The sequence below is a fragment of the Salvelinus fontinalis genome, chromosome 9, assembly GCF_029448725.1.
Source record: "Salvelinus fontinalis isolate EN_2023a chromosome 9, ASM2944872v1, whole genome shotgun sequence".
In the NCBI taxonomy this organism is placed as follows: domain Eukaryota; kingdom Metazoa; phylum Chordata; class Actinopteri; order Salmoniformes; family Salmonidae; genus Salvelinus; species Salvelinus fontinalis.
Window position 1 is genome coordinate 21,638,755 of NC_074673.1, and position 16,776 is coordinate 21,655,530.

The 16,776-nt window shown below is 41.9% G+C and overlaps 2 protein-coding genes across 3 annotated transcripts in view; one reads left to right on the forward strand and one right to left on the reverse strand.

Moving 5' to 3' along the window:
- LOC129862964 (microtubule-actin cross-linking factor 1, isoforms 6/7-like) overlaps positions 1 to 9,823 on the reverse strand; it is a 68,152-nt gene extending 58,329 nt beyond the window's left edge. Inside the window, exons 1-3 of the mRNA XM_055935061.1 lie at positions 9,808 to 9,823; positions 9,176 to 9,244; positions 1,531 to 1,598 (exon numbers count right to left, since the gene is read on the reverse strand). Coding sequence (XP_055791036.1) covers positions 1,531 to 1,598; positions 9,176 to 9,244; positions 9,808 to 9,823 — 153 coding nt within the window. The remainder of the gene's footprint in view (positions 1 to 1,530; positions 1,599 to 9,175; positions 9,245 to 9,807) is intronic.
- The window catches only part of LOC129862269 (excitatory amino acid transporter 2-like), a 72,244-nt gene that overhangs the window by 43,521 nt on the left and 11,947 nt on the right, over positions 1 to 16,776 (forward strand). For both annotated transcript variants that reach the window (XM_055933757.1, XM_055933758.1), the window contains exons 2-8: positions 9,812 to 9,951; positions 13,769 to 13,921; positions 14,144 to 14,394; positions 14,623 to 14,773; positions 15,095 to 15,221; positions 16,019 to 16,252; positions 16,456 to 16,650. In XM_055933757.1, coding sequence (XP_055789732.1) covers positions 9,822 to 9,951; positions 13,769 to 13,921; positions 14,144 to 14,394; positions 14,623 to 14,773; positions 15,095 to 15,221; positions 16,019 to 16,252; positions 16,456 to 16,650 — 1,241 coding nt within the window. In that variant the 5' untranslated portion in view covers positions 9,812 to 9,821. The remainder of the gene's footprint in view (positions 1 to 9,811; positions 9,952 to 13,768; positions 13,922 to 14,143; positions 14,395 to 14,622; positions 14,774 to 15,094; positions 15,222 to 16,018; positions 16,253 to 16,455; positions 16,651 to 16,776) is intronic.

Here is a 16,776-nt window from a genome sequence, read left to right on the forward strand (position 1 = left end):
AAAATTAGAAATGTGTAATATCTGAAAATGCAGTTAGCTAGACTTTCTTTCCCGTATACTTGGATGGACGCTTCTCTCTCTCTCTATGTCACGGATGCCATGGTTGCCCTTAGTTTAAAGATGTAATCCGGAGACAGGTGTTTTATACAACAGCCTTCTGTTTGTTCTCTTTTCGACTCCTTCTGCATATTTGCAATCAAACGCCCGACTTTTCTCCATCTCCTTAGCTATCATACTCTAATTCCACTGATTTCAAAACTCTGTTCTCCAGAAAGTGGACAGCAACACTTATGCAGTTCTACTACGTGATATATATTTTTAAATACACGTTAGAAAGGATTACCTACACATACAGACCAGCTCATATTATAGACTAAAGTGGCAGACCAATCTGAACTCATCTCTCGGCATTTCCAGCCCACTCATTATCTCAGCCAATCATGGCTAGTGGGATGGTTGCTGACTTTTTCCATGGCTAAACCAACTAGGCTTGTAATTTAACAATTTTAATTGTATTTACAGATGGCATACACGTTTGTAATTAAGGCACATGAAAGTTCACATGTTCCAGGAGGCATTTCTTTCCAAAAATAGATTTTGACTAAATTGAGAACTGTTGTCCAAATCAGTGTTTCTCAGTTCTCTACTCATGGACCCCCAGCCGTTAGAGAGTTTGATTCAACTTGTCTATTAACACAATAATAACTCCTATGGAAATGTAACAATATAATATGGCTAACAAGAATAACAAAACGTGTTCTTCATAATGTTATTTGTAGAACCTTTGAGATTGAGAAAGATCCATGTTATGTAAAGATAAATGTTCTGTAAAAAAACATTAAAAAGGTTTCTATATACTGTAGCACCAAAAAGGGTTGTAATGATAGCAGAACACTTTTTGGTAATGATAGCAGAACCCTTTTTGGTGATGTACCCTTTTTTTAATGGTTCTTTATAGAACCTCAGGAAATGGTTAATTATAGCACCATAAAGGTTTCATTCAGAACCTTATGAGCATGTTTTTGTATAGAACATTAGAAAAAAGCATTCGATATAGCACCAAACATGGAACTGCTATTGTTATGAGTCAAAGAACCCTTATTTGGCACTATATAGAACAATTTGTTTTAATTGTGTATTCCTATCGATTGGTCCAGCTTACCACCTACATAAACATTATGCAACCCTATTTTTACAGCGTTAAAGCGGTCATGTAATACAATCTAATGCTCTTCATAAAAAACGTTAAGCAATGACGGGTTTAGATCTAATGTCATGGTTCACCCTTCACTCTGCTTCTAAAGTCTCTAAAAAGCTTTGAAAAAAGCCCCTCGTTTAGAGTCAGAATAAAATTTGAACATTGGGAACTCTCATCCTAAACACCAGCAGTCAAATGCACACACATACTCTATAATGCAATCAAAATCAGCCAGAGGCCAAGGAAATGCCAACTTGAGACAAAACTCTCCAGGGAGGTTCCCAGTGAGGTAATGGGAGGGGGACTTTAATGGTGAACTGATTTCAGCTGACTTCTCCAGCAGCCCAGAGGAAACACAGGTTCCCCTTGCGGTGTGCCACGGTCGCCCCCTGAGCCTTCACTGAGAGAAGATGTAGGGAAAGAGGGGATGTAGAGAGGTGGAGGAGATGGTCTATAATAGTCCAGATAGACCTCATCTGGACCATATACAGGATCTCTCTTCCTTTCTTTATATCACACATTCTTTCTCCACACCATCCCTTCTCCTCTCTCTCTCTACCTCATATTTTCAATATTTCTCCATTGTATGTCCTGAGGTTCCACTCAGTATGGCCTACAGGAACTTAAATGTAACTGAAATGGGGCTTTTGACCAGTCTGTCTATACTCTGCAATACTATTATGGTCACAAACAGTAGCAGATGGGAGGATAGCATGGGCGAATCATGTATTTGTTTTAAGTATCCTAACTAATTTATTGGGAAGTGATTGCTCATTTGACCAGTCTAAACAGGTTGAGTCTATTTGTGTTGAGTTGTGAGTGTGTTAATTGGAAAAATGAGAGTAGAGGAGAGGCAGCTGTTGCTGTCACATAACACTTGCACAGGGATTGAGGAGAATGACGATGACATGTTTGAAAAGAGAAGGATTAGTTGGCTGGAGAGCAGAGGCATCATGCACGTAGTGGGCACAAGGGCACTCAATTTTTTTTTTAAATATCATTTTTGTAACGTCCAACCGGCCAACAACCGTGGGAGAAGTGGGAGAACTTGCACAATTGGTGGCTGATTAAATACTTTTTTGCCCCACTGTACAATGAAAATGTTTTGTTGTTTTACTTTAGTACTAGCCACCTGCTGTAGCAATTTCACATTTTCTCACATTAACTCACATTAAGCATCTCCAATCCAAAATGAAACCTAGAATCTGCTTCCTATTTGCAACAAAGCATCCTTCACTCATGCTTCCAAACATACCCTCGTAAAACTGACTATCCTACCGATCCTTGACTTCGGCGATGTCATTTATAAAATAGACTCCAACACTCTACTCAGAAAATTGGATTAAATCTATCACAGTGTCATCCATTTTGTTACCAAAGCCCCATATACTACCCACCACTGCAACCTGTACGCTCTCGTTGGCTGGCCCTCGCTTCATATTCGTCGCCAAACCCACTGGCTCTTAGTCTTTGCTCCTACCTAGTCTTTGCTAGGTAAAGCCCCGCCTTATCTCAGCTCACTGGTCACCATAGCAGCACCCACCCGTAGCACGCGTTCCAGCAGGTATATTTCACTAGTCACCCCCACAGCCAATTCCTCCTTTGGCCGCCTTTCCTTCCAGTTCTCTGCTGCCAATGACTGAAAGGAATTGCAAAAATCTCTGATGCTGGAGACTCATATCTCCCTCACTAACTTTCAGCATCAGCTGTCTTAGCAGCTCACAGATCATTGCACCTGTACATAGCCCATCTGTAAGTAGCCCATCCAACTACCTCATCCCCATATAATTATTTTCTTTTTTTTGCTCCTTTTCACCCCAGTATCTCTACTTGAACCTTCATCTTCTGCATATCTATCCCTCCAGTGTTTAATTGCAAAATTGTAATTACTTCGCCACTACGGCCTATTTATTGCCTTACCTCCCTAATCTTACCTCATTTGCACACACTGTATATAGATGTTTTTCTATTGTGTTATTGACTGTATGTTTATTTATTCCATGTATAACTCTATGTTGTTGTTTGTGCCGCAAAGTATCACAGACAAAGCTGTTTCAGGTGTATGAAAAATGGTAAATGTTTCTAACTGCCTCCCTCATGACCACCCCCCCGCCCATCCTCACGTACTTTGTGCCAACTCTAAAATAATGGATGCATAATGCCTCTGCTGGGGAGAGTGACATGTCTTTGTTTCTCACTTCATACATCTGTATTATGTCATTCCCAATCCACTGTCCCAGCAATTTGTTTTTAAAACATCAGTCAATTATTTTACATACAGAGACTACAGCAAACCAAAAGTTCCCAGGACATTTGTTCGGTCATGGCCAATGTTCGCATAATACAAAAACTGTCCAGTTGGGGTGATGATTATAGAGTGTTTGTATAAAACATTCACCTGATGTCGCTAGAATTTTCCTAGAACACATTTGATCTGTTCTTTAAGCCTCTGCGCCAAGCTGTGGCCTTGTGCACTTTTTTCAGTCAGATATGATCAATCAGGACACAGAATATAATTTCTGGGTCATTAAAATGTTCCCATCCTCTTCATATCCTCTTCAAAAGCAAATTCTGTCCCATGGTTAACAACTACTCGATTAATACCTATTGTAGGTTAGTCGAACAAGAAGCCGTGTCAGTATAGCCTAGTGGTTAGTGGTTAGAGCGTTGGACTAGTAACTGGAAGGTTGCAAGTTCAAATCCCCGAGCTGACAAGGTACAAATCTGTCGTTCTGCCCCTGAACAGGCAGTTAACCCACTGTTCCTAGGCCGTCATTGAAAATAAGAATTTGTTCTTAACTGACTTGCCTAGTTAAATAAAGGTAAAAAAAAAAAAAAAAAAAAAAAAAAAAATACGAGACAAACAAACCACATTCAGAAGAATCTCACTAGAACAGAAGAACAGGCACTCAATGAATCAATGAAAGATTCATCTTTGGTTATAAAATCTGCAGACAAGGGGGGTGCTGTGGTTGTTTTAAACTATGAAAAATATAAAGAAGAAATTCAGAGACAACTCAGTAATGAATGTTTCTATAGAAAACTGAGTGTTGATCCCACACAGGTGTTCCAAAGGGAAATATGCTCTAATCTGGAGCAAGCCCTATTAAACCACCTTATCTCAACAAGGCAACTATCCAGGCAGGCCAGTGGTTGCAGGAATAGAACTTTGTAGACTCTTTTATTAAAACTCATGTGCAAGCATTGCCATCATATGTAAAAGACTATGTAGACTTCATAAACAAGATCTCACCAATAACAGGTTTAAAAGAAGACTGTATTTTGGTCACATTAGACGGCGAGAGTCTATATACCAGCATTCCCCAAGTGTGTGTGTGTGTGTGTGGGGGGGGGGGGGGGGCAGCACTAGCTCACTATTTGGGAGACAGAGATACTAATGAATATCCACCAACAAACTTCATTCTAGAGCTGGCTGATTATGTTTTGACGTATAACTATTTTAGGTTTGATGATGAATACTACCTCCAAACGAATGGAACATCGATGGGTTCCACATTTGCTCCGAGCTATGCTAACCTTTATGTGGGTCTTTTTGAAGAACTTTTGTTAATAATGAAAAGGAAAATCAATTTTTGAATAAAGTTCTGAAGTGGTATCGATATATTGACGACATTTTTTGCATATGGGAAGGAACTGAACAAGAGCTGTCAGATTTTATGGCACATCTCAATGACATTGACCCCAATCTCAAATTCACTATTGAACGTGACACTCAACGTGTTCATTACCTCGATATGTGGATTGAGAAATCAAATGGAACCCTGTTTACAACTCTGTATAGAAAAGAAATGGACAGAAATACTCTATTGCAGGGGGACAGCTTCCACCCTGAGCCATTAAAAAGAGGACTTCCAAGAAGCCAATTTTTCAGACTGCGCCGTATTTGCCATTTCACAGAGGATTATCTAGAAAAAGCAGCGGAGATGCTCATTAGGTTTCTAAGAAGAGGCTATTCGTCTCAATGTGTGGATGGTGCTCTTAATTTGGCATTGGAAAAAACACGAGATGAACTGCTACAAAAAAGACCCGCGAACTCGCGAAAAGTGGGAGGTGTGGTCAAGAAACACTGGCATATTTTATCATCGGACCCAGTTTTGCCGGCTGAATTTAAATATCCACCTCGTATTGTTTAAAGGAGAGGTCGCAATTTACGTGATAAATTGGTTCACGCCAACTGCCAGCCACAAAAGAAAATCAGCCAGGCTCTTTTATGCCCTCTACCAAATGGTAGCTATAAATGCAGAGGATGCGCACAGTGCAACAATATGATGAAGTGTGAATATTTCTGCCACCCACACACAGGAAAACGGTTCCAAATAAATGACATTATTATGTGTTCCACCACCCATGTTATTTACATTATTAAATGTCCATGTGGGCTGTGCTATGTCGGTTAAACCTCTCGTTCTCTCAAAACAGAGAATTAGTGAACATACAAGTTCAATCAGGAGAAACGACAGGGATTATCCAGTCGCAGTACATTTCAAAGACCTAAAACATGACATTTCTACCTTTTTAGATTTTGTGGCATAGAGAAAGTTAAGATATCAGACAGGGGAGGTGATATTCATAATACTCTGAGTAAAAGAGAATGTTTTTGGATTTTCACCCTCCAGACATTATTTCCTAAATGACTTAATGATGAAATGCCTATATATGTTATGTTGTGAATTTGAACATGAAATATGTGCCTATTTAAGATGACTGTTTGTCGTACAATGTACCCAATGACTAATGAAAACTTGCTATGTCCTCATTGTGGTTTTACAGACGTGTTTCATACGTCTTATTTATACACTTTTGCAATATTTATGAAATGCATATTGTTAAATTTGGTAGCACTTATTTGTTTTTCCTTCGCCTCCATCCCCCTTCGATGTGTGGAACGGATGTGGGTGGGGCTAGGTCTACATAAGGGTGCACATTTATTTTTTTATCTAAAAATTCACAAAAGCCCTGACGAAGGCTGTGAGGATACGTAAGCTTATTAAAGATCAGTGATACTATCAAGAGCAGTGTGCGGTTTCCTTTTTCCTTCAATTCCTGGGTTATTAAAATGTTCCCATCCTCTTCATATATTGTGTACTTGTAACACTGTAATTGATGGTTTTCTTTCTTCATCACGTTTTGAAAGTCTTATGAAATGGGATTTTAGTTGGATTTCGCTTCCTTTAAATAACTTGTAGTCTTGTGTATTCATATGCTTCTTAAATACAGACTCAGAAACTTCAAACTAAATCAGAAAACATTTTCTCAATTGCAAAATCCCATTTCATAACACTTTCAACACATTTTCTTGCAACATCAGGTCAATGTTTTATACAAACATTCTATAATCATCACCACGAATGGACAGTTTTTCTTTTATGAGAACATTTGTTGTGACCTTACGAATGTTCTGGGAACTTTCACATGACCAATTTTGGTTTGCTGATAAAACATTAACTGTATATTGTGCATTTACATTACCTGGAATCCTAATGTGAACTTTTGGGGAATGTGCTGTGGTAGTTACAGATGTTGTGCTCAACATGTTAGTGAATGTTAGGAGAACATTCCAAAGATATTTCATTTAAAATAAAACAATTGCTATCATATGTTTCACTTGCTATCATATGCCTATTGACTCTATTAAGAAAGTGTGACAGTTAATAGATGACAAAGAGGGACAAAGAGGAAACTCTGACCGTACCCCTGGGGTTAGCAGTACCACAGTCACAAATACACAGAGGGTGTCCCAGATGCCTCAATAGACCTCTGTTCCTCACATCCTTCCCCTCATGGACAGTAATGGCTGAAAGTACTTGATAGACTTCCACCTCATCATCATTTATCAAGTCTTTTCAGAATTGTAGAGAGAAAGAAGTAGAGAACACAGAAAGAGAGCAATGTAGCTAAGATTCTGTATTCTCTTGTAGGACGTAGCCAAAGTATTGACGGATCGATTTTTCTAAACTACCTTATAGGTTCAATGTTGCACAATAGAACACCATTAGAGTTTTTTTATTTCACTAGACAAGTCAGTTAAGAACAAATTCTTATTTACAATGACAGCCTACACCGGCCAAACCCAGACGACCCTGGGCCAATTGTGCGCCGCCCGATGGGACTCCCAGTCATGGCCTCTTTGTGATACAGCCTGGATTTGAACCAGGGTGTCTGTAGTGACGCCTCAAGCACTCAGATGCAGTGCCTTAGAGCGCTGCGCCACTCGGGAGCCCAATTCATTAGATTGAATCAGATCAAGTGTTAACCGGCGATAGCCGACACCCACATAGCTGATGTTTTGGCGATGTCGGAGGTGTAACTGCGTTGGAGCTGTCAAATTGGTGAGAAACTGCTCTTGATCATTGTCAGGAAGCCACACCTGAGCCACTTGATCATTGTCAGGAAGCCACACCTGAGCCACTTGATCATTGTCAGGAAGCCACACCTGAGCCACTTGCGTTAGAAGTTCAGAGCAAGAAAGTGTAGGCTATATAGAAATAATAATGTTCAAAATTAAAATGATTTCATGTCAGCCTAATCAAGGTGTAGATTACATCTCACATTCCAGTGTTCAAACTTGTAAACAAAGCTGAATGGTGTTTTTCTTAATGCGACTTAATGTCCGCTTTAGGTATTATGACAAGAGCTGCTTGTGGATTTAACAGCTTTAACACAGTTCCACCTCCAACACCGTCAAAACAACCGTTATGCGGATGTCGGCTAATGCGGATCTGATTGAATAGAGCCCTAATTGGACACACAGGCATGCATATACGTACACACACAACAACACATGCTAAGGAGAAGTCTGAAGAAAGGCAGTCTCAGCCGCTATAATGATGTGTTTTAGGCTTGGCTACAGGATAAAGCAGCTGTCCTGCTCCCAGGCACACAGATGGAGCAAACACTTCCACTTATTAATTTCCTATTTCATACGTGTGAAATGCAGAAAGGACATGTAAACACCATGCACAGGCACACATTAGTCATCATCACGGCTATAATTATAGTTATTTTTAAATGACAGTACTAAATAAAAAGTTAGTCACAAAAAAAGTATTGCTTTTGTTTGTTGGAGGAGAAGTCATATTAATTTAGAAGGAAGTGTATTAAAAATGGCATTTATTTAACAATGTAATTTTGAGAGCGCTACTGCATGAATGCTCTTAGTAGAATTTTCCCTTTTCCTCTCTTTTCATTACATTTAGACCGAGGGCAAGGGGGGAGTGGGGAGCGGTGTCAAGGAGGCAGGAGATTACCCACTGGGCACACACTGGTTGAATCAACGTTGTTTCCACGTCATTTCAAGGAAGTTATGTTGAACCAACATTAAATTGACGTTGAATTGACATCTGTACCCAATGGCTATTCTGATATGATTAACTATGAATGACACTCACATTAGTTCTCCTGTCATAGTACTTGCCAATGCAAGATGGGATCTAAAACGTACAGATAAGAACCCTCTGATTCAGCAGAATAACAAATTAGAGCAAGTTACAAAGTACAAGTAATAGTTACAGTATACAGTTACAGACACTAAAATCCAGCCTATTTCTCTCTCTCTCGCGCGCTCTCTGTTTCTCTTTCTCGCCTTTATCCCTACTCTATTCTTCTCCCATCCTCTCTCTAATGGGATAGTCAGATTAAGCAGTTAAGGGAACCCTCTTTTCTAAGTGTGTAGTGATGGCACAAAAAATGTAGTTAACATTTAGTTAACATTTGCCTCAAGGTTACAGTCAAAAAAGGGTTGGAATAAAGTTGAAATACTCCATAGACTGGACTGCCAAGTGAATACAAATATTGTCTTTATCTGACAGCTCTGGGACTTGACTTAAAATGCTGCCTCAGATAACAAGACCCTGTCAACAACCGATCTAAGTCTCCAAAAGACACCATCTGTTCTGATTAAACAGACTTTGAATTCCCTGCCTCTGAGGGAATTCAGTTTTTTAATCACCAGCTCACAGCCCCTCCACCATTCGTCCTCCATCTGTTGGCTGTCGAAGTAACCCTGGGCAGCCTTGTCATGACAACCTGCTAGGCAACAAGCATCACTACGGAGATACTAGAGCACTTATTGCATGACCTGAGCTTCTAATGTCCTCTATGTATTTAGCAACTATCCCATGATCATTCAGATGATCTCCCATTGTCTCCTGATGCTTTAAAAGGCTGTGTTGCACTTGGGGATTGTTGAGATGTATATATGTTTGTTTAACTAGGCAAGTCAGTTAAGAACAAATTCTTAACAGTGGGTTAACTGCCTTGTTCTGGGGCAGAACAACATATTTTAACATTGTCAGCTCAGGGATTTGATCTTGCAACCTTTCGGTTACTGGCCCAACGCTCTAACCACTAGGCTACCTGCAGCCCCATATTTTACATTTAACTCTAGAGACTCAATCTAATCCAGCCTCCTTCCTCACCCTTACAATATGAGGACAGTTGCAATGGCACGTGTGCTGATCATATAATGTACATCTATCTATAGCTTCTCCAAACATGTGACTGCATGGGTATGTCAGACGCATGTTATGCATATTAAAATAACTAACTCTTTCTCCCTCTGTCTGTCTCTGTCTGTCTTTCTCTCTTACACAGTGCCAGAATCATGCCTAAGCAAGTGGAGGTGAGGATGCATGAGAGTCATCTGGAGCCCATAGAGGCCAGGCCCAGGAACAAGTGTATCAGCTGCTTCTCTTCTCTCTTCAAGAACCTGCTGCTCACACTCACCGTGCTCGGTCAGTACCATTGTCAGCTGTTTTACCAAGCACACAATCACAATCTCTCTTTCACTCTCTTTGTCTCTCTCTCTCTCTCTTTGTCTCTCTCTCTCTCTCTTTGTCTCTCTCTCTCTCTCTCTCTCTCTCTCTCTCTCTCTCTCTCTCTCTCTCTCTCTCTCTCTCTCTCTCTCTGTCTCTCTCTCTCTGTCTCTCAATTCAATTCAATTCAATTCAAGGGGCTTTATTGGCATGGGAAACATGTGTTAACATTGCCAAAGCAAGTGAGGTAGACAATACACAAAAGTGAAACAAACAAAACGAATTAACAGTAAACATTACACATACAGAAGTTTCAAAACAATAAAGACATTACAAGTGTCATATTAAATATATACAGTGTTGTAACAATGTACAAATGGTTAAAGCACACAAGTTAAAATAAGTAAGCATAAATATGGGTTGTATTTACAATGGTGTTTGTTCTTCACTGGTTGCCCTTTTCTTGTGGCAACAGGTCACAAATCTTGCTGCTGTGATGGCACACTGTGGAATTTCACCCAGTAGATATGGGAGTTTATCAAAATTGGATTTGTTTTCGAATTCTTTGTGGATCTGTGTGATCTGAGGGAAATATGTGTCTCTAATATGGTCATACATTGGGCAGGAGGTTAGGAAGTGCAGCTCGGTTTCCACCTCATTTTGTGGGCAGTGTGCACATACCCTGTCTTCTCTTGAGAGCCATGTCTGCCTACGGCGGCCTTTCTCAATAGCAAGGCTATGCTCACTGAGTCTGTACATAGTCAAAGCTTTCCTTAAGTTTGGGTCAGTCACAGTGGTCAGGTATTCTGCCACTGTGTACTCTCTGTTTAGGGCCAAATAGCATTCTAGTTTGCTCTGTTTTTTTGTTAATTCTTTCCAATGTGTCAAGTAATTATCTTTTTGTTTTCTCATGATTTGGTTGGGTCTAATTGTGCTGTTGTCCTGGGGCTCTGTGGGGTGTGTTTGTGTTTGTGAACAGAGCCCTAGGACCAGCTTGCTTAGGGGACTCTTCTCCAGGTTCATCTCTCTGTAGGTGATGGCTTTGTTATGGAAGGTTTGGGAATCGCTTCCTTTTAGGTGGTTGTAGAATTTAACGGCTCTTTTCTGGATTTTGATAATTAGTGGGTATCGGCCTAATTCTGCTCTGCATGCATTATTTGGTGTTCTACGTTGTACACGGAGGATATTTTTGCAGAATTCTGCATGCAGAGTCTCAATTTGGTGTTTGCCCCATTTTGTGAAATCTTGGTTGGTGAGTGGACCCCAGACCTCACAACCATAAAGGGCAATGGGCTCTATGACTGATTCAAGTATTTTTAGCCAGATCCTAATTGGTATGTTGAAATTTATGTTCCTTTTGATGGCATAGAATGCCCTTCTTGCCTTGTCTCTCAGATCGTTCTCTCTCTGTCTCTCTCTCTGTCTCTCTCTCTGTCTCTGTCTCTGTCGCTCTCTGTCTCTCTCTCTCTCTCTCTCTCTCTCTCTCTCTCTCTCTCTCTCTCTCTCTCTCTCTCTCTCTCTCTCTCTCTCTCTCTCTGTCTCTCTCTCTCTCTTGTGTCTGTCTGCGTCTTCTTGTTTGCCGGCATGTCTGCCTATCCATAAACTGTATAATGACAATGATGAATTTCTTACTTGATATATCAGAGCCCATGATGTTTCTCAAACACCTCTTGAGACACCAACGGTTTAACGTTGAGGCAGAGAAAAAGACAAGCATGGGGTGGGTTACACAAAAGGCACTTCCGACAGATGACACGGTTCAGTATTCTGGCCAGATGTGCTCTGTCCTGTTATGTTAGTGGCCAGGGCAATGGAGAGGAGAGGAGCAGCCATCTGTGCTGGCCCAGCAAGCCAGGTGACAGGTGCCCTGATCTTCCCTAGCCCAGTACCACCTGGTGCCCCCCCACCACCACCACCTGGCACCCTCCCTTCCCTTATGAGTAGAGTGAGCCATAGATAGATATAGACTATTATGGATTTTTCTGCAGTTCAGGTCATGTGGTCAGGAACAACTCCTGGCCCTAGTCATGTGTAATGTGAGGACACAGCAGGGAAGGATATGATAGTCATTTATTATAATGGAATGATGGGCAGAGTGGTAATGATGCTAAAAATCCCCTTTTTGTTTCAGGTCACAGCGATTTTTTTGCATTCAGTGGTTTTATGTGTGTTCAAATGAACACGTGTGTGAAAATAAATTAGTGTGTGTGTCTGTATGTCTGTGCGTGCGCACATGTGTATTCATAATATATACAACAGACCATTTGGCAGAACACTTTCATAGCGGCTCCCTTAGTGACATCAATAATCTGCCATTATGGAAATTGCATAAGGGCTCGGTTGAGGGCTTGGGATGGGGTTAGAGATGTAGGATGCGCCATGCACAGGAAAACAAATGCCTTCCTCATCCAGCAGGTCTGCAGCATCAGTAGGGTGAGGTTATGTTTCTGAAGCTGTGCGTGAATGTAAAACAGCTGACAGATATCTGTGAGATTAAAAGGCTTGAATTGCCCCTCTCAGGGCCTGTGATCTTTGGCAGGGATCTAGCAGCAGAGGAAGTACAGCCTACAGGGGGTGAGGGGAGGGGTTGGGTCTGGGCCTAGCCTTGTCAGGCTTGAGCAGGACAGAGAGAAAGACAGAACCGGGGACAGGGACAGAGACTGACCACAGGGCCAGTGTGCAGACGGGACTGCAGGGGGCAGGAGCATTCAGAGTTCAGCTCTCTCTCTGGGGCACAGGGGGAGGAGGGGGTTGGGGTGGAAGGACACGGCTTGAGAGGTTGGGGTGTTGGGGGACCAGGGGCTAGTTTTCAATCTAGGATACATGTCGATTGGATTTGGGAAGTGGGTTAGGGATGTTTTCCAAGGTTGAACCATGGGAAGCAAAGGAGGTCTGGTGGGGTTGAGGGCACATGGTGATAAAGTTAGGGCCATTGTAGGATCAGAGGAGTGTGTTATTATTTTCCTCAGGACTCCCCTTGCTTATAGGCCTACTCCATATACTGGAGTATAGTGAGAGTGATATTATCATACCCTGATGCTAACTGACTGTTTCCTAGAAAACTTGATTCAGAGGGAATAGAGATGCTCCTCCAAGCACTGTGAGAACCTCTCACTGTCTGAAGCTCTGACTCCTCCTCTGTCTTAAAAGAGACCTGCTCTTAATCCTCTATCAGACTCTATCAGCCTCTCTCACACTGGGATTCAATTCTGTCTCCCCCATCCACACCTACCCATTGGCCCCTACACATGCAATCCACAGCCTCTCATAACCAGATCCAGACTAATAAATTAATACGTAACGAGAAGCAGCGATTTAAGGCAGACCTATGGAAATAAAATATTGTTATTGTTTGTTAATATTCCTATAGATACCTTTATATAATAAACAAGTCTTATTTGGGAATTATTCTCATTATCGCCAAACTCTCTCTGCACAGTTTTACAACATGTTTTCTAAATGGAGAAAGTCCTTATCACCCCGGACCTTCTCACAAGGGAGCCAGACACAGCACTCTTGGGTCACTTCCAAACCCCACCTGTTCTTAACTCCTTGGCCTCTGAGTTAGGGACCTCTTGCCTTCCCTGCACTAGGGGTATCGTGAACACTGTGGCACACAACCTCCTCACTACTGCTTTCTCTCCCTCTGCACTGCTCTCTGTCTCTGGTCTCTATGTAGTATTGGTTCCCTTCTCCTTGTATGGTGTCCCTCTCATTCCTCTGGCTGCAGACATAGGGGATTCCCTCTGTATGTATTAGCATTCTTTCACACCCCCCCCCCCCTCTCATTCTCCAGGTGTGATTCTGGGGGCTGTGTCTGGGATGCTGCTTCGTTATGCCTCTCCCATCCACCCAGACATTGTCATGGTGATTTCCTTCCCTGGAGACATCCTGATGAGGATGCTGAAGATGTTGATCCTGCCTCTCATCATCTCCAGTTTAATCACAGGTATGGTATGGTACAGTCATGGGTTCAATACAGGAGAGAGGACTACTGTTTTTAAATACAGTTTGTTCAGTTTATTATTTATTAGTATCAATCATCATCTTTCACTTTTAGCACTTCAGAGTAACTTAATAGGCCTAAACTTATTCCATACTGCTATAACAACACATACTCGATCTGAAAGAGGAAAAATGCCAGGTTTAGAAGTGCTTGTTTTGGCTGTAGGTCTGGCTGGTCTAGATGCCAAGTCTAGCGGTCGCCTGGGAACAAGGGCTATGGTCTACTACATGTCCACCACGGTGATTGCTGCTGTGCTGGGAGTCATCCTGGTGCTGGCCATCCACCCTGGAGACCCCAAGATGAAGGAGCAGCTGGGAGATGGCCAAAAACACGACGATGTGTCCAGCCTGGATGCCTTCTTTGACCTCATCAGGAACCTATTTCCTGAGAACCTGGTGCAGGCCTGTTTCCAACAGGTAAAATACACTACAACACCCACATTTATTTAACCAGGTGAGTCAGTTTTTAGCAAATGTTTTTAACAACAATGGCCTGGATGAGGCAACCCCAGAACAAGTCTTATGAAGACCACAATGACTTAAATGTTTTTGTATTTACATCCTTAACCCCTTGTTACCAAAAGTTAAGATGGGTTGAGATGTAAGATATTTAGGACTCTTCTGTGTTCTCTTGTCTCACCTCAGATCCAGACAGTCACTAAGAAGGTAGAGAAGGTGATTGAGGAGGACATCAATGCCACCACCACCCTGGAGGGGCTCCTGTCCAACGCCACCAAGGAACCTGAGTTCATCATCAAGAAGTCCCTCCAGTTTAAGAGTGGCATGAACGTGTTAGGTAGGGTGGCTTCTCTTTTGGACCAGGCCGCAATTGTTTCTACAACCGCCCAACTGAAAGGAATTGTGCATATAACACTTTTAAAATAGTTTTTACTATTATTACTTATTTGTCTGAGAATAAACCAGTGCATAACATCATATCACACTTCAAGTGAGCCCTGGGTGCAGCTTATTCTGTCTCACTAACTATAGCAGATTTTTATTCATCATAAAAACAACTTCCCCATTCACTATCATCTTCTGTCTTCATATCTCTCCGTGAGCCCATTTACTCTACTCATTCCCAGCTGTGATTCCCTATCCTGACTGTGTGATGCAGGTGTGATTGGCTTCTTCATTGCCTTTGGCATTTGCATGGGGAAGATGGGAGAGAGGGCCAAGCTCATGCTGGAGTTCTTCAACATCCTCAACGAGATTGTTATGAACCTGGTCATCATGATCATGTGGTAAGAGATCTTAAGCCTTTCAAGCCCATTCTATATAGACCTGCGGTAGCCATAAAACCAGAGGAGGCTGGTGGGAGGAGTTATAGGAAGATAGGCTCATTGGGTGGTAGGTAGTTCATTGGGTGGCAGGTAGCATAGCGGTTTGAGTGTTGGGATAGTAATTGAAAGATCGCTGATTCGAATACCTGAGCCGTCAAGGTGTCGATGTGTTCTTGAGTAAGGCACTTATCCCCTCATTTGCTCCAGGGGTGCCGTGCTACTAAAACAACACATTTCATTGCACCTATCTGGTGTATGTGACAAATAAACATATATGTTTTATTGTAATTGCTCGAATGGAATCAATAGAACGGAGACAAACATGTTTGATGTGTTTGTTACCGTTCCATTTATTCCATTCCAGACAATAAAACGAGCCTGTCCTCCTATAGCTCCTCCCACCAGGCTCCTCTGATAGAAACATGCGTCTAATTTACGAGTATTTTTATGATTGCGTTGGTAATCCGGTATATATTGTAGACGTTGACTTAGAAGGTTACTTAAAATAACTAGTTAGTTACTTACCTCTTTCTCGTCCGTGTATACAGTGTTAAACACAGGAGGCTGCTGAGGGAAGGACGGCTCATAGTAATGTCTGGAATGGAGTAAATGGAATGGTATTAAACAAATGGAAACCATGTGTTTGATGTGTTTGATACCATTCCATTTATTCCATTCTAGCCATTACTGTGAGCACGTCCTCCCCAATTATGGTGCCACTAGCCGCCTGTGGTGTCAAACCTCTCCTCTGCCCCTAGGTACTCTCCCTTCGGTATCTGCTGCCTGATCTGTGGTAAGATCATCTCCATCGATGACCTGGAGGTGGTTGCTAGGCAGTTGGGGATGTACATGGTGACTGTAATTGTGGGCTTGATCATCCACGGAGCCATCTTCCTGCCCGCCATTTACTTTGCCATTGTCAGGAAAAACCCCTACACCTTCTTCATGGGCATCTTCCAGGCCTGGATCACTGCCCTAGGGACAGCCTCCAGGTAAGGGCCACAACGTTGGACGCATCAAAATATTCACACTATTTACATCTAACTGCTGTCACTGTAAATGTACAGGTAACTTTTCATAGAAATATTATAAAATGAGTAATATCTTTCATATCACATACGCAGGCTGAACATTGTGGAATAATGAATGCAACACTGTGACTCTCTCATACTGTAGCTGTGTTTGTCTCTGTCAGTGCTGGGACACTGCCTGTCACCTTCCGTTGCCTGGAGGAGAACTTGGGAATCGATAAGAGAGTCACCCGTTTCGTGCTCCCAGTCGGAGCGACCATCAACATGGACGGAACCGCCCTCTATGAGGCCGTAGCGGCCATCTTTATTGCCCAGATGAACAACATCTATCTGGATGCTGGTCAGATCGTCACTGTCAGGTAAAGACTGCCATAAAACATTCAGAATGTATTCATACCCCTTGACTTATTCCACTTTTTGTTGTGTTACAGCCTGTATTTAAGATGGATTAAATATATATTTTTCTCACCCAACTACACACAATA